This window comes from Rhipicephalus sanguineus, chromosome 5, assembly GCF_013339695.2.
Source record: "Rhipicephalus sanguineus isolate Rsan-2018 chromosome 5, BIME_Rsan_1.4, whole genome shotgun sequence".
In the NCBI taxonomy this organism is placed as follows: domain Eukaryota; kingdom Metazoa; phylum Arthropoda; class Arachnida; order Ixodida; family Ixodidae; genus Rhipicephalus; species Rhipicephalus sanguineus.
The window spans coordinates 197,196,418-197,214,504 of record NC_051180.1 but is presented as its reverse complement, the minus strand read 5'-3'; the positions used below and the strand labels follow the sequence as shown (position 1 = coordinate 197,214,504).

The following is an 18,087-nucleotide window of genomic DNA, read 5'->3' as shown; positions in this document are numbered from 1 at the left end:
GCAGGCGAAAAAACAAAAAGAACGCCACAGACGGGCCTTCGTGCCTGGGCGCTGTGCCACTTCGGGAGCAAACAAAACGCACGCCGGCCCGCCGCTAGCTGAACCGGCTTTTGCGGCTCGTTCGCCGTCTCCCTCCGCGCCACCGTCGCGTTGCCTTGCACAGCGCCAGCGCAAGAGGCCGCCACAGCAGTGCTCCTCCCTGGCAACCTTGGCGGCGGAAACGTTGTTGCGCTCGCCGAGATGTCAAAGCTAGCGGGTCACCGATGAGCAGAGCTTCGCTCGCGGCACGTCTTTGAAGGGGTTCCGCTTTAAATGAATCAGTGCCGTCTTAACGGAGACCGCGCTGCTTTCATCGACTGATAGCGCGCGCTCGGCTTGTATCGGTGAGTCGGCGCGGAGGCGCGCCCGGGCAGGGATATCACCCGAGACCATCGAGCGGCTGCGTGTGTGTGTGTGGGAGTGCGCCGGACCCTCCGGAGTACTGCAGCGACGGTGTTTACTCCACCGCGGAAGCTTACGGCGAACATGACCCTCAAGTTACTGTGCAGCTTGTGGAGGATGCCGTCCAAGTGGCTAATATTCTGTCTGGTCATCTCGTCGCTGCCGGGTGAGTTTCCTTTTCGGCGCCGAGACGGACGCCTCCCCGGAGCGTCCGGTGGGAGCGTGCGCACTAGGATGCTGCCGGAGCAAAACACGGCGGTTAGGCCTAGCCTGTTTGGGCCGTTGCGTCGGCTGCTTCGCGCATCTTTGGCACGGTTGGCCCGGCGGCCGCCTTGCACCTTCGAGACTGAATCCTTTGTTTCAGCGGCACGCCTGGTGAGCGTTGTTCGCTCCGTTTGCCGCTTGCTTCGATTTGCCTCGTTCGAATCGCCCGCAGTTCTGTTTGACAACTTGTGCGCGTACTTGTTTAAACATCCTCCGGCCAGCTGTTCCTGCAACCTGCCGCGCGCAGTACGAAGAGGCGAGAAACACACCGTCCAGACTGCGTGCCTCTTTTTTAAATTCACTCGTTTCCGTAGGGCAATTGTGTGCACTGCACGCGAGCCACTAACATTTCGCTGTAGGAGCTCTTTTTTTTTTTTATGCGCGTCACCTTTTACAAGGGTGTCTTTAGAAAGGGGGTTGTATAGACTGATTACCGTATGCCCTGTCACCAGCACTGACGCAGTCTTTTCATTCTACTGGTGGTGCGATGTTTCCAGAACAGTCAGTCTCTCGAAAGAAACGGTCGGTGTTTTGTTCGTTTGTTTTTCAGGCCTTGTTCGCCCGGGGAAATGTGATTTTATTTGTGCGGGCGCCACATTCGTTTACGATGTTTGCGCCCAGTGTAAACACATGCGTGCGTCGCTTCTGCGCAGGACACAGTTGTTTAGTGCCGCGTATTTCGCCATGTCATCGCGTTTAACAAGTTTGCATTCTCCATTCGTGGCTACTTAAGACGTCGATAACTGAAGCGTTTATAATTGATATTAAGCTCTCAGTTTCGGTCAATAATCGACCAAGTGGTTCTCCGCTATGTTCACATGAACGGGCGTTTCCGAGAAAATCGTTCGGTATGGATGGATGAATGAACGGTTAAGCACTAGCACTGTGTAGTGAAAGATGTAATTTTCACTCGTGCTTTGATTGTAGCCACCCATCAGATAACCCCCTCCTGGTTATTTCTACCCGCTTAAAGTCTATTTTGCCTTCCCTAAAGCCCAATGCTCTGAACAATTCAGCGCCATTATCTTCCCTTTACACAACAGTATGAAGTGAACAACGTTGCTTGTTGGGCGAGTTGGATCCACAAGTCAGTCGTAATGGTACTTAGCGCAAACAGTAGACAACAGACAAAGGAGAGGACGCAGCGCATTCTTCCAACTAAAATTTATTCGAAAGGAACACACATATATATACGGACCAAGGAAAAAAGAGAAAAACCTGGGAGTGAGAAGTAGATAAAACCGAAAATGTGCCCGCCGTTTCCTCCTCCTCTCCACAGGCACTGCATAACGACGTCTTGGTCCACAGTACTCCCGTCCTGGCCTCGGAACTACCCCGAGGATTATCGTAGATCTTTTCATTAGCAATATCCTGCTTGAAAGTTCGTTAGGTCTCCAGTGCTGATTTCGTAATCATCCCTATTTGCCACATGTCCCTCTCCGTCCTTCAGTTTAACCGATAGTTCCTTTTGGCTTGGTCTCCTGCTGTTTTCCAAGTATTTACTTGTCAATTTTCTGCACTCCAAGAAAAAGTCGAGTATTTGGGGAGTATTTCTGCTACACGCGCGCGTTATCAGCGTGACAGTTTTCTTGATAGGAAGGGGACGAGAGCCGGGTTTTCAAGAAAGGACATGCGGTCGAGCCGGATGACGATTATTGTTGTGCAGCAGAAATACTCCCCAAATACTCTAATTTTTTTTAGAGTGTGGTTCGCTTCCTCCACTCTGTATCGACACTCCTCCCGTACAAGTAGCTGAAAACATATTCCTAGCCCAACGCCCCTCCCCCATTTCTCTCAATCGCTCTCCAAATGATATCTTGCTGATCTGCCCTCAAATGATGTCCATCCCATGTCACCTTGTACCCCCTGATTTGGTGCATTCTCGTGTGCTCCCAAAGCAAGTCTGCCTTATGCCATGTTGCTTAATTTCTAACCTTGCCTGAACCTCTGATCTCATGCACAAGACCACATTGCCGAACGTCAGACCAGAAACCATGACCCCTTTCCAGATCCCTCTCACAACATCGTACCTATGGTAACTCTGCAGTGCCCTATTTTTCATTACAGCTGCATTCCTGTTACCTTTAGTCGTCGCGCATCTTTCGTGCTTAGGTACTCAGCCCCTTTGCTTATCCATACGCCAAGATATTTTTATTAAATGTGAAGCATTTCTCAGCGAACCCAAGGCACATTGTGCGTTTGTCTGTCTGTCTAGCCGCCTACGTCTAGGTGCTCCCGTGATCGCCCCCATAACTTGGTGTATGCCAAAATTCGCATGGGAGGGTAAGAGGATTTGACGAATATGACTGTCTGTTCATGACAGGAACAACGTCAAAATCCTGTAGCATACATCATCAAACCTTTTCCTCCAGACACGTGTGGCACATACTCGTTTACCACGAGTCGCGTTATACGGGTATGCGCCACAAGTGATTGACAGTTTATATCTACTGAGGAACGGCGAGAAAAGACATTGGTAATTTAAATGCGAGAGCGTTAAGAAAAAAAATGTTGCAGTGGCGTAGCTCCGCTATGCTAGGATAACGTAACGTTAGCAAAGGTTCAGCTGATTGTTCCTAGCTTTCCTGATTGTCTAGGATTAGCTTGATTATCATGCTTACTGCTGTTCCAATGACACACACATGGTATACATATTATGTGGCACATGTATATTTATTTTGCCGGGCAACTACTTCGGGATCCGATGAGTTAAGCTTCTTAGCTCTTCTTTGCCGTTGAGCAGCATTTGCGCTCTCCTTCTCCATGGCTAAACCACACTGGCAAATGCCAGTCAGAGGCGCTATTAAGCGGCACCAGCGCACTGTCAGACGGCGAATGCACAGCGAAGGCGAATAGCTGCGCGCGCGCCGTCGCCAATACGTCTGCCACGGCTACGACGTCGGTCGTATGGAAAGCGCGGACCGGCGGCGGCGAGTCGCGCGCGGCAGCGGCGGAGTGCGCGGGAGGTGCCGGCTCCGGTGCGTGACATCACTGATCCTTGCGCGTGCGCAGCACGGCTCTTCAGGAGCCACATGAAACTGGCTCGGCTAGGCCATTGTAGCTAACGCTACAAAACCAACGTCGGCAGTGTTGACCCGGAGGATGCAAAGAATAAAAATTAGAATCCTAGCAGGAATTGAACCCAGGCATTCTGCGTGGCAGTCAGGCATTCTACCACAGAGCCATGCTAGCTCTAGAAAGCACTTTGGAAAAATACCCTATGCAGGCCTAATGTCAGTGCAACGTCAATTGGGGTTGTGGTGCTGGCTATCTAATTTTATAACAAAGCAATAAACACTAAATATGTACTCCTACCAGGCATGTAGCCAGGAATTTTTTTTCAGTGGGGAGGGGGGGGGGGTCCAAGGCCTAATAATTCGAAAGTCTTTTGATGACAAAAATTAAAAAAAAACAAAAACGCCAGGCCTGCGCAGAAAGTGCAGCACAGTCACAGCGAAAGCTGGAAGAGTGGCATTTCTAGAGCCCGTTATAAACTCCCTTGGGGCAAGTACACTAGCAACGTACCCACTACGCCGCAAATCATAATTTTTGTGAAGTAGGGAAGCACCTACTGCACCATTATTTGTCATTCTGCGGAAGAGCGAGCCACCATCTGTAAGGTACACTGTGTTGATGCGACGGCTGATGATGATGAAGAATTACGGCTGAATCTTTGTCATGGGTTGGAAGCTATAGATGACACACCAGTTACGTAATTCGCACTTGGTGACACACGGTCGTTATTCCACTCTCCTACTACGCTATATAAGATACGTTAACGAGAGAAAGAGAGAGAAGGAAAAAGTTTTATTGAGACCATGAGGAAATGGATCATGGGGGGCCTTAGGGGCTTCCTTGGCAACCAATAGAAGTGCACTTGCGAGGAACCCACTACGCTATAAATCATCATAATTTTTATGAAGTAGGGAAGCAGCCACTATGCAATTTTTCGTCATTCTGCTCAGAACCGTGGTACCCGCTAAACACTTGTAATGCATTATGTGCACTTTATTGATGCTGTGGCTGATGACGATGAAGAATTATGGCAGAGCCCTTTGTAATGGGTTGGAGGCATTCAACAACCCACTCGTTGCGCAATTCGCATTGTGTGACGCCTGGTTCTTATTTTACTCTTCTACCACGCTACATTACATATGTTAATGTGGTTCCTTCCCGGCATGAAGCCTGTATAGGGTCTTTTTTCAGAGCAGTTTCAAGCACCGGGATGGCTCTGAGGTAGAATACTGGGCTCCAACGCAGAGGGCCCAGGTTCGAACCCCGTCCCATCCTGAAAACTTTTTCTTATTTTGTTTTTTTTTTCCTAATTCACGCAATAGCGGTTACGTGCAGCGGCGGCGGCGGACAACTACAGCGCCATAAACAGCCCTTGTTGTGATCTCATAGCAGCTTTCGCTGTAAAATAATGTTGCCCGGGAATATAGAAGCCTGGACGAATTTCGGGGTGGGGGGCCCTGGCCCCTCTACGTGCCTGACTCCTATGATAAAGGTGTCATGTCAAGTTGAGGTCTGTAGTTCCAGTGTTGGCTAAGCTTTTATACCAGTCTAATAAACATTACATTTGTATTCCTGTGCTCAATAACGTATGCTGTCGGGCTAGTTGGTGCATAGCTGGTTAGAAAATCGTTGGTGCAAAACAAGAACGAGGACGATGAAGTAACACGGACAAGCGCAAACTTGCAACTCATTATATTAAACTGACGCTCATCTTCTGGAAACCTCACGCACGCGTACAACACACACACATATATACATATATATGCACAAAGACGTATCATCACAGCCTCTCAGATAGAAAGGCAAACTCATTTTCAAAAAGCGACAAGGACGGCACGCTGATGCATTGGTCTCCGAAGTGCTTAATGTACATCGCTTCCGCTAGTTCACGTGCCACCTTGTCTTTGCTTCTTCGTAAAATACTCGTGCCATTCAGCAAAGGTTCACACGAGCACTCCTTGCAATGATGCGGCAAATGCGAACCTGTGCCATTCCTCATTGATAACGCGTGCTCCCTTAGGCATTCATTTATACACCGGCCCGACTCGCCGATGTACACCTTGCCACAACTCAGCGGAATCTTAGAAACAACGCCTACTGAACACTTCAAAAAACAGTTTGTGTGCTTCTTGACACACTCTGCAATTGGCGCGCCGCTCGAATGAGCACAAATGTGTGAAAGCTTCCGAGGTGCCGAAAACACGACAGGGACCTCAAAGCGAGAGGCCATGTTCTTTAGCGAATGAGCCACTCTGTGCACATACGGGATGACAACAGGGCGTTTCCTCTGAGTCTTTTCTGTTATTTTTGGAGCACTGGTGGCCTCACGACGAAATTTTCTCAATAAAGCTTCACACACTGAAGTAAGCAAAAATGAAGGAAAACCTGCAGAAACAAGCCTTTTGAAGTGTTCTGAACACAAAAAGTGTAGAAGAGGCTTGTGTTGGGCCTGTTGGTACATACTAGCTTGAAAATGAGGAACCCAGCCTTCAACAGACACGTACACAGGAAGAGAAGAAAGACGACCGCACACGCTGGGACTAACAACAGTTTAATGGAAAACATCTACACGAAAAGGAAACCCAAAAAACGCGCATGCGCCCTCAAGATATCTTAGGTGGGAGGGGAAAAAAAGGGGTGGTGAGCATGTGACAATCGACGAAGCACACTCATAACGCTGATGTGCTTTAAAAACCTTGCAGATAAAATGCTGCTTGTGGCACCTTCTACTTACGTTTGTCTAAAAACGTCACCTCTTTTTGTGATAGCGAGAGGGAAGGTGCGCTTACGCAACAAGTCGGACCGTGTTGTTGCATTTGATAAGCCTTAATTATTTCCCTCTGACATTTCGTGGATCCCTTACCAATAATTTGAGTGTCGTTAAAAATGGCTGAACACCGGCACGCTCTGCAATGCGCAGGCAAGTTCGCGCCTCCTCCTGAAGTGACTGATGTCTCATGTTCTTTCAGGCGCGTGTTCACACAGCGTCCCGTCTGTCCTATGTACAACCTACCACATGAAAGTGGTATGCGATACACTACATTAATGACGCAGTCGACGAATTTTGAGGAGTGTCTAGTTGTACAAGTGTCCTTAGTTTCTTTCCTCAATGTTCGCACAAAGGCGTGACAACTTGCATGGCGCCGAGAACACTACTCGTACGCCATGCCTCGATGCAACTTTGTTGACACTGTGTGAAAGCTTATGGATATATGGAAGGACTTCCACTCGCCTATGGTCCTCATTTTGCCCGGAGCTAGGCATACCACCTATTTCTTTCTTTAGCTTCTTCATTTTTGTTTCAGCTACTGCCTTTAGGACGGAGTCTGGAAAGCTTGCCGCCTTTAGACGCGTCACTTGCTCATTGAAGCTTTGGTCCATTGAGTGGTGACAACTTTTCTTGAGAGCATTGCTAAAACACAGGTTTGCTATGCCACGCTTTACAAGCTTAGAATATGATGAATTGAATGGCAAAAGCTGTTTTTTAGTGCGCGGCGCATACATCCAACAAACGTGCCCTGTGTTCGAAAAGATTAACTTCAAATCTAAAAGCCTAATCTCGTCTGATGCCAGTTCCTTGGTGAAATTTAAAAGGTTACTACATGATCTGAATGAGTTTAAAATGTCACATGATACATCTTCTAGGTCAGTGGGATTCTTCAAGTTCAACAAAATCAGGAAATCATCAACATAGCTGAAGACCTTAACCACCTTTCATCAGTCATTGAGCTGCTTAGGGCATTGTCAAATTTTGAAAGAAATATCTGGCACAGAACCGGCGCCACGCTCGACCCTATACAAATTCCATTATTTTTGCACGAACAAAGCATCGTCATATTCAATAAAGGTAGACGACAAGTACAGGGTTAAAAGCTGCATGAACGAGTCAACAGGAACACCACAAGAATTCTGGAACGAGACCGCCCCGTTTTCCTCTATGAGCTCCCGAACAGCTACGAACAAGTCCGTGTGAGGCACTGAATAAAAGAGGTCTTCAATGTCCAGGGAGAATGCAGCATTAGCGCATGGCTGTCTTTCGCGTAAAAAGTCCACTACACTGTCCGAAGATGTGGCAGCGAAAGGGTCTGAAGTGACGAGCGTGTTCAGGGACCTTTGAAGGTACTGTCCCACCTGTTGCTGCCATGTTCCCTTCTCTGTCGCAATGGCTCTGAGCGGGCAGTCCACTTTGTGGGTCTTAGCCACGAAAAATACGGTAAGCCTGCCTCCTTTCGCCTTGCGTACCTCCTTGCCTAATTTTTCCAGGTTGATGTCGTTAAGAAGCCTGATGACTTCCGACTTGACTTTTTGGGGTTTTTTTTGTGAATTTCTTGAAATTCTTCTCGACCGCACTCAAAGCTTTTTCTGCAAACAGTCCACGTGGGAGCACCACAAAACTGCCTTCTTTATCAGCCTGTAAGAGCCTGAGCTCATGCTCACGAAAGTAGCGAATGACTGGACGTAAGGAGCACGTACCGCTACCACTCGACCTCTCACCTGAGCTCATAAGGGAGTCCACGCCCTTGGAAATGCAGCGGTCCTTTTCTTCCGATGGTGCCTTGTCAGCTATACGACGTACCGTTGCCAGGAGACCTGACTGAACACTTTTGAAAGTGTACTGAACACTTTTTGAAGTGTTCAGTAGGCGTCTATAAGATTCTGCTCAGTTGTGGCAAGGTGCACATCGGCCAGTCGGCCCGGTGTATAAATGAATGCCTAAGGGAGCACGCGTTATCAATGAGGAATGGCACAGGTTCGCATTTGCCGCATCATTGCAAGGAGTGCTCGTGTGAACCTTTGCTGAACGGCACGAGTATTTTACGAAGAAGCAAAGACAAGGTGGCACGTGAACTAGCGGAAGCGATGTACATTAAGCACTTCGGAGACCAATGCATCAGCGTGCCATCCTTGTCGCTTTTTGAAAATGAGTTTGCCTTTCTATCTGAGAGGCTGTGATGTCTTTGTGCGTCTTTGTGCATGTATATGTATATATATATGTGTGTTGTACGCGTGCGTGAGGGTTCCAGAAGATGAGCGTCGGTTTATTAAAATGAGTTTTCGAGTTTGCGCTTGTCCGTGTTACTTCTTCGTCCTCGTTCTTGTTTTGCGCCAACTATTTTCCAACCAGTATTCCCGTGATTCAGCAAGGCATATTCAAGCGTTGCTTGACTCAGGAGGAATACACTAACGAAAGTTACGGATGATGTTCACATCATCGCACCGTAAAGTGCTCTTTGTTTTGATAATACTGACGTCTGCGCTCTAACGTGACGTTGTGAGACCATAATTTTCCTACTACTGAAACGGTGCCACAAAGGAAGACGAATGCACACGAGAAAGAGTTTTCGTGTCCTCTTTCTCGTGTGCATTCGTCTTCCCTTGTGGCGCCGTTTCAGTAGTATAAATTTGTACCAACTTGCCCAGTTGTCAGTACTTCTAAGCATAATTTTCCATTTAAACTCCAGTGTTGTCGACGTGCTTGGTAAGCCCATGATGTGAACACAACTATTGCACTTACACAGACACGTCGATCCACCTCGTAACGCTTGGCTCAAAGCTAAAAAGTGCGGCATAGAACTACACACTGACTGCTTCTCGTGAAACCGATTCCCTCAAGGTGTGGGATCTGCCGAATCTTTTTATCCACCATCTCCAACGTGGCCTCCTGTTTCCTGTGCTCACTGCCTTCGTTGTCATTAAAAATCACGACTGCCGATTTTTCCTTGCTGAACTTCAAATCTAACCTATCTCCCTCATTACTGCAGATGACTTTCAATCCCTGCAAATCTTCCTTGTTGTCGGCCATGAATACTATATCATCTGCATACATCAATGCTGCTAATGACTGTCCAATGCGTTTTCCTTGCTTGACAAAAGAGAGGCCGAAGCCACGTCCACTCCCCTCTAATTCGGCCTCTAAGCCTTGTAGGTACAGCATAACTAACAAGGGTGACAGAGGACACCCTTGTCTAAGCCCCCATTGTATCTCTGTAGGCTCGGATGCCTGTTTTCCCATTTTATAATTACCTTGTTACTTTTATAGATATCCTTTAAAAGATTAATTACTCCATCTTCCAAGTCTAGTGTGTCCAGTATTCTCCACAAGTCCTCTTGAATCACACTATCGTAGGCTCCCTCGATCGATCGTAGGCTCCCTCTGTCGTAGGCTCCCAAAGCACCACACAGCGTTGATAGGACCAACGAGTTGCATGCAGTGGGTGTGTTGCAAGGGCATGCACCCTGGGACCTATCCGGTCGCGGGAATGATTCAAACCTCGACCACGAGTGGCCAGAGAGCTCTGCTGTTAAACGAGACCGGAAGCTTCACACTGACTCGAAGTTCTTTCCTACAGGGCAGCCTCGAATTTCAAAAAGTCCATTTTCAAGGCCCTCGAAGATCGTGGAATGTTCTCTCCTTGAAAACCCTCGAATTCTGGGAGCAAAGCCGGTGCGAGTTCACCCTTGCAAATGTCTTTTGACACGCGTGTCTCCACTTCCATTTCGAGGAACCCCTTTTTCAATTTGATGAACTTTAATTCCAGCGTGATTGTGGCTTGGTCGAATCGAGTTTCAACTGCACAAGTGCAGTACATCTAGTCAGAATTTTTAAAGCTCATTTGGATGCCGCTTGTACTCCTTGCAAAACCAGTGACAGGGCCTTGAAATCCCTCGAATTGTCTGCTTTGAAACCCGTACGAACTCTGTCTTGGAAGGTGTTAACTATGCAAAGTTTCAGTGTTCAAGGGATAATTGGCTACAATGGGCTGGGTAGCACTGAGTCCAGTGTGGCGCCAAAGAAAGCAATTTGGAAAAAAAATGTTCTGTGTGCATTCACAAAGCTCCCACAACGATCTAACACCCGTGCCGCACGGGCACAAGAAATTACATTCAGTAGTTAAGGCCTTCCTAACAAATTTTTTCGGTGCAACTGCCACATGTTTAAATTTAATGGCATTTCACCTGATGATGTTGATAAGAGCCACTGTTGAAGTGAGCAATTTCAGCGCGGTAATAATTCTGAACACTCATACTTGTTCTTTTTTACAACGTTGCAACCGACCACAGCGGCAATTGCATGTTGAATCCGAAGCCTACAATCGGACATGATATCGAAGCCGTTGCAATTCTGACGTGCATTTGGCTATAGTGCAACTAGGGAATAACATGAGATTTCATAAGTCGTTTCTAAAATATTTTTGACACAATAGCCGCTATTTCAAATGTTTTTATTTGCACTGCAGTGAGCAGGCTTTTATGTTGACAGTATACGTTTCTCAGTCGAATGAGTTCTGCCGAAGGCATTAGGTGAAGAATGGCAACAAGGCAAATGCCATTTGATTTGTCTGTGTGCCATCGTACAAATGGCATTAAATCTGAAGGCATTAGGAAGGCATTCTCTGTGGCACGGGTATAAGAGATAAGCCAACTATGAATGCCGTTTTTACAAAGAAACGCTTAAAGCATGATTCAGAGCTGAGCAACGTCATACGTAAGCATGTTCTGATCCTGGAAAAAACTGAATGAGTATACAGAAGCGCCTTCATTGAGCACACTGTATCGATTCCTCTAAAATGATTATTTGCGTACCTGCAAACTGCCAATTTTTCCACGAGTCTCCCGAGTGTAACCTCACCATGAATAGGAAGTTTCTGGCCTTTGTCAAGTGTCATCCGTAATGCTGGTGGAAAACTCGCACTCACTTAGATGAAAGACTATTTATTGTATTTGCTTTCGTTTTTTTGTCCCACGTACGGCAGCACACGCCTGCCGTGTTCCTTGGACACAGCACATTTTGTAATGACGCGTAAAAGTATAACATACTTTACTGGCAATCATTTCGGAGAATTCTTTTATGACATTGTAAGAAAAGGAATTTTCTAAAGGTTCCAGTGGCACGTGCTCTTCATCTTGCTTGTGGTTTGCTGACGCTTGCTGTGCTCATTGGACGAATGTCAACTACGCTGCATTAGAAAGGTTCCATTCTGTGCTTTCCAATGACACCTAGTATTGTTGCCTAGCCCAAAGCATTACCTGCTGGCAGTGAAAACGGTGTGAGCAAAAAAAAAAAAAAAAACAGCGTTCTTGCTGTACTGGCCGCCATTGTACAGCACCTCCGGCAAAACTGTTTAACATTCCATTAAATTTTCTCAGCCTTTAAATGAAATGTTGTGCCACGGCCGGTCTGGAGGCACGCGCTCGCTCCTTCCTTTACGGCTTGCGCTACCTATGGCCGCAACTTCGTGAGCACGCGCAGGGAGTGCTTGGCTTCAGACTTACCGTGGCCCTTTCTGAAGTTACTCCATATGGTATGCATGGTACCACTGGGCTAGAAATATGGTAGCAAGTATATATGATGACTTTGGTCAATTCCACTTTTCAGAAGGGGTGGCGCAGGCCGCTCATACGCCCGCTTCTGTTGCTCGGCAGAGCATCGATGCGGTTATAACAGCATGGATGCTCTGCCGAATAATAATAATAATAATAATAATAATAATAATAATAATAATAATAATAATAATAATAATAATAATAATGATAATATTATAATAATAGTACATTGTTCAAAATAGAAATAGACACAAGGTAAGTATAACATGAAATAGCACGCACTCATATAGCCTCAGACAAGCACTAAAGTACACAAAAACAGAATAAAAGCCCAAGTCGCACCACACTATATACGCTGAGTCCCTGCATACATACAGAATCCCAAGCTCATACGAGTCCAGATGCAGTCTTCAGTGCGCATGTGAAGACATGAAAGATATTCAGATGAAATAATGCATGCCGGAGACGAAGAGGAAACAAAAAAAAAAAAAAACTTTCAGAGAATCCTTTCAATGGGAAACAGAGTGTTCTCCTTAGTACTGCAACAATATATTGCGCATGAAGAATTGAAAAAAAAAAGCACTGCTGGTAAAACACTGTAGTGACGATCACATATTTTACCACCATGTCATACTTCTAGTCGCATTGATCATGCTTACAAAGTCAACCCTATCTCAGTGGCTCGCCATCAGGATGAGATTACTCGACTCATTGTAGAAACTGAGCACAAGGACGCACTCGGTGATATCTGCATCAGCATGCATGGTCATCCCAAAACTGCGATGTGGTTATGAAGGACGCCGTAGTGGAGCTCTCTGGAAATTTCGACCACCTGGGGTTCTCTAATGTGCACCTAAATCTAAGAACACGGGCCTCAAGCATTTTCGCCTCCACCGAATACAAGGTGGTCGGCTCTTAAAAAATAGATTGTTGGGGCTAGTAGTGCTGCGTGTGCGTCTTCTTTTGCCGAGTGCCGAGAAAGCCACACTGTCCCCAACACGCGCCTGTACTTCCTTCACCGCTTCCTACAACTGGAAGAAGTAATTAGCACGAGAAATTGACCGGGAACAGCTAGTTTACAATACGAAGCTCATGCCGCACAATGCGCTTTGGATTGATGGATGGATGCGATGAGCGTCCCCTTTATAATGGGGCGGTGACAAGTGTGCCACCAGGCTCGATAGAAAAAAAAAAAATCCCTTTGCACTTCTTTTTCTTAGTGTTGGCCTAGTGTCTCTACTTCAATTAAATCTATGTTACTACAGGAAAAAAAAAACAAATTCTCAGCCCAGTTATCTGCCCTTTACGGCAGAATGTCCTTTTTTTTTGCAATATTTATTTTTGTCCTCTAATTTTCTGCAACCAGTACTCTAACCATCTTACTTACTTCAATCGCGGGTGTGTTCAGCTTTCCATTGTAGTCTTTAAAACGCAAGGCTTCACGTAGGCTCGTGCCCAAACGTACATCTGGGTGGATATCTCCACATTCAATCAGAACATGCTCCGTCTCCACCATTGGGGGGTTGGTTCGCGACGCCCTCACGCGGAGCGCGCTGTTGTGACTGTATAGAAAAAGTTCCATTGCACTCCCGGCGGCTGCTCGGGCCGTAAGGAAGGGAGCGAGCGCGTGCCTCCAGACCGGCCGTGGGTGTGCAAGGTTTTTATGAAGAGATATTGCGTGTAAAGCAATTAGAAATGTATATGGGCTCCATAAAAAAAATTGACCAAACAATAAATGTTTATGATGATCATACATTTTTTCTCGTTTCAACGCACGACAGTATATTGTGACTTTCTCGGCCACAGAATACTTGTTGTCCACACGAAGTCTTGTGTTCTGATGAACAGTTAAGTGCACAGGCTCGGCTCTATACCTCCCATGTATCTTGAGGCTTCTTTAAGACCCATTTTCTCAGAAACTACTCTATGTAAAGCGTTTCGATTTATTTCATTTCATTCGTCAGCGCCTCTTGTTGCAGTGGAATTAGGATTACAACCCTAGTAGTCCAAGAATCAAGTGTTGAAATTTTTACAATTTTTTTTACTAATGCAGGCGTTTTTGTCATTATTATTTTTAAATAAAACTTTCAAAAAATGAAAACTATTCCGCATACGTACAGCATTCTTGTTCAGTAACTTTGTTTTGACGCTTTGTTTATTCTGGTTAGAAGGCAACCTTCTGCTTTTTCAAGTTGTTTTGATAAAGGGGCAAATCTAACAAACAAAAAAAACGTGATTTCGAGATATTGAGAGGAAGAAAAGTTTATTTCATGTTTTGTTCAAAAAGACTATGTGCTCAACAACTTAATTAATAGCAACGTGCCATATAGTCATTGCACAAATCGGCTTTTCACTTCTTTTCTCGTTTTCTTGGTTTCCTGGCCTGTTTTGTCATATCTTCTGCCCCTCTATTGGCCAGATACTGTTGATGGCGGTCAATCTTACCCAACCATATTGCAGTGTTGCACCTCGGTGATATGCCAAACGGCCTTGAGAAAGTCACTCGGGCCATGCATGCCTCTTGGAAAGTTAGAACAGTTTAAAAAGTGGCAGTTCTGAGGGTTTCCATTCCAAGGAACACAATCTACGAGTGCCATGGTTACTCGGCATTCTGTGCAGACACAGTGATTCGTAATCACGGCTTGTAGAAGCTCGACATCAATCAAAGCTTGGCCATTGTCACTGCAGGTAACATTTTGTCAGTGCAGCGACGCGGTATGAGGACAAGGCTTACTTGCTGAAGCACTCTTGTTTCTGTTTGTAGCCATAGCGCGTTGATTTCCAGTTACATTGCGCTTTCTAAACAGTTTCTTGGATTTTTCAGCACGAGAATATATTTTGCTGCCGCAGCAAAATCAACAAAGGTGCAACTAAACTCGAAATGAATGCACAGAACCTGATACGGACATATGAGCGCTATGGGACGGGGACATAGACAAGAGGCACACAGGACAGGCGCTCAACTTTCAACTGAGGTTTATTGAGCAGACATGTACAATATATACAAGCAACCAGCAAGGGGGATAACAATTGTGAATCATCCACCCGATAACAAAAGTGCCAATACCTCACCAGAAAATCTCGTCATGGCCACGCACCACGCCAAATCAAGTTTTTACCGCTCAAAGGCGTTAGAAAACGTCCGATATTGAAGACCGCGACACACTTGCATTTAAAAATATATACCTGGAAAGACGCATGCGCACTCAAGAAACCTTAACATCAAAATCAACAAGCCTTAACATCGAAACCTTTGATGTTAAGGTTTCTTGAGTGCGCATGCGTCTTTCCAGGTATATATTTTTAAATGCAAGTGTGTCGCGGTCTTCAATATCGGACGTTTTCTAACGCCTTTGAGCGGTAAAAACTTGATTTGGCGTGGTGCGTGGCCATGACGAGATTTTCTGGTGAGGTATTGGCACTTTTGTTATCGGGTGGATGATTCACAATTGTTATCCCCCTTGCTGGTTGCTTGTATATATTGTACATGTCTGCTCAATAAACCTCAGTTGAAAGTTGAGCGCCTGTCCTGTGTGCCTCTTGTCTATGTCCCCGTCCCATAGCGCTCATATGTCCGTATCATGTATGAACCAACTTGCCCAAACACAAGTCTTGCTAAGCACAGAACCTCATCTCTATGCGGCTTTCATACACGAAAGGCAAGCAGACTGGGTAAATGCCACGTGTATTAAAGAAAACTGCACCATCTGGATGGAATACCTTGTTTATAAAGCTGCTAAGCTCAGAGAAACTACCAGTTTCGATTTTTCAATAGGTTAATTGAGGCAGAAATCTCAGGTTGTGCGTGGTCTGAGAAAACGGGGCTTGGCTGCTCGTCAGTTGGTCTCGAAAACCTGTTTTTTTTTTTTTGTCTCAATCAAAAGGCATAAAAATGTGTGGGGCACTGGATATTGTTAAAGAAGGCCTTATCATTCCAGACAGCAAAAAAAAAAAAAAAAACCAAATTTTGATTAAAAAAAATTTTTACCCTACCCTGTGTCCTTAAAGGGCCACTAAAGGCAAATAACAATTTATGTCAGATTGAAAGCTCAATGTATGACAACGTCTAAAACGGCAATATTATCAACAGCAGTGCCCTGCTTACTGAGAAATTAAGCTAAATGTATCACACGGTGAGCTCCACGAGCAGCACATTTTCAAAATGATCCCGATGACGTATGAGAGTCTGCCTACAATTAATCACTAGTAATCAAACTAGCAGCAATAAAAAAAGAACCTTCCGTGCATCAAGAGATGTAATCAAATTCTGTTTCAATTTGTATGTTTCTGTTTGATTCATGGAAAAAAGAACCTCTTTAGCGTTGCCATGGGGAATGGCGCGCGTGGTTCCAAGGTTCCATTTTCGCCGAACTGCGTTTCGCCCGGCGCCCTGCTTCGCTCACGCGGTCGCGTCTCAGTGGTAGTTCCGGTATCGCGTACTGCTGCGTGTGTTTTGCGCTCTTGAAAGTCGCTCTGACAGAAAGTTCAACAAAATACCACATGCATGTGACGTTGCCGGATGCCTGAATGGTGCACGCCGCCCCGCAATAAAGGCGGACAACGTTGGGCACGGCAGCAGTGACATATGAAAGTCTGATTTCAGGCGGGTGATTTGAAGTGCGCTAACACGATGCGGACCACTAAAACGTGATTTTATTTCAAAATAAGCGCTTCCTTGACATCAAAGTAGCACTACAAGGTTTCTGGACCGCTATTTCAACAGTCAACGTCAACTTAATGTTTGCTTTTAGTGTCCCTTTAATGAGTTACTTCAGTTCGGCAATTTATGGCTATTGGCCATGAGATCGAGCGGAGTCGCCACCTAGCGGCTTCTGGCTGAACCGCGTCTAGTGTGGATTGCTCCGTGCGTCGTCTGCTAGCCCCGTTGTGTTTGCATGTGCGCGTACGTTATGCAGATCCTCAAAAGGCAGTTTGTTCCGTTGCGTTAGTGCAACTTTAACCACTCGTACGTATGCCTAACATGATGTAAAGAAGCATTTGGCCTTGATCGGCTGTATATGTACTGTAATACGATCAGAGAGTGCACTTGTCGAGAGTGCTGTGTGTGGTCGTCGTACCCTCCGTTCACGAGAGTCATATCAGTGTAGGTGCCGCTCTGTGGTTCAAGCGCATTGCAAAGTGCACTTGGCGTTGCCCTGAAGATGAGACGTATCAAATCTCATGTGAATATAGCCTTTTAGCGGCGCGGTGGTAAAAAAAGGCTCGCATGTACTTGAGCGCTGTGGTTAGGTGTTGTTTATACGTTATGCGACGACCTTTAGTTGTGTACAGTCCTGGTCTCACTAGAGAGAAATATTTCTGTTAAGTCACGTGTGACACTTCGGTACTTAAATTGTCCCCTAAAAAGAACAGAAAATGAAATGACACGGAAATCGCAAAACTGAGTTGCCTTGCGCAATTTTAACTTGTGGCGAAATTTATACAAAAACACCCGTGTACTTAGATTAAGGTGCGCGTTAAAGAGCGCTGATGGTCAAAATTAATTCAAACGGCGTAGTTTACATTTATGTCGTAGCAATTTCACGCAAAGCCACATCTTTTTTTCTTTACATTATCTTGAGCGTTTGTGTTGCGTTGTTTAGATTGACAGAAGGCAGCGGACATTATTCGTATGAAAAAGCTTACTTTGGTCCTGTGAAATAACTGGACCTTTGTTCCATTGCTGTCGTGCAAGTAATCAGTCGAAGAAATTTCCGTGTTGTACAGTTACCTTCGTGTACTCTTACTGGAATAAAAACAAGCGTGTGCGTGTTAAACGTCTCCGTAGGGCTAAAGCGCTGTCAGCCACGTAGCTTTCCTCAGTAAACCTATAAACTGTCCTACATTTCATGGAGAACTGAATAAGAAATGCGGATGAATATTTGAGCATGCAGTGCACAAACTGCTATTTCAACTCATCGCTCATGAATACGGGCTTTCTTTTTGTTAAGGGGCATCCAAATGAATAAGTAAATAGTTAATTCAGTCGCGCGATACAGCAGTGCATAGTATAGTGGAACACAAGCTAAACATGTACAAATA

At 45.7% G+C, this 18,087-nt stretch overlaps 1 protein-coding gene across 4 annotated transcripts in view; it reads left to right on the top strand.

Moving 5' to 3' along the window:
- Positions 1-226: 226 nt before the first annotated feature.
- Positions 227-18,087, top strand: part of LOC119394558 (fasciclin-2) — a 365,260-nt gene continuing 347,399 nt past the window's right edge. For 3 of the 4 annotated variants that reach the window (XM_037661883.2, XM_037661881.2, XM_049415829.1), the window contains exon 1: positions 227-607. In XM_037661883.2, the coding sequence (XP_037517811.1) occupies positions 526-607 (82 nt within the window). In that variant the 5' untranslated portion in view covers positions 227-525. The remainder of the gene's footprint in view (positions 608-18,087) is intronic. The other variant, XR_007416144.1, reaches the window with a different exon arrangement.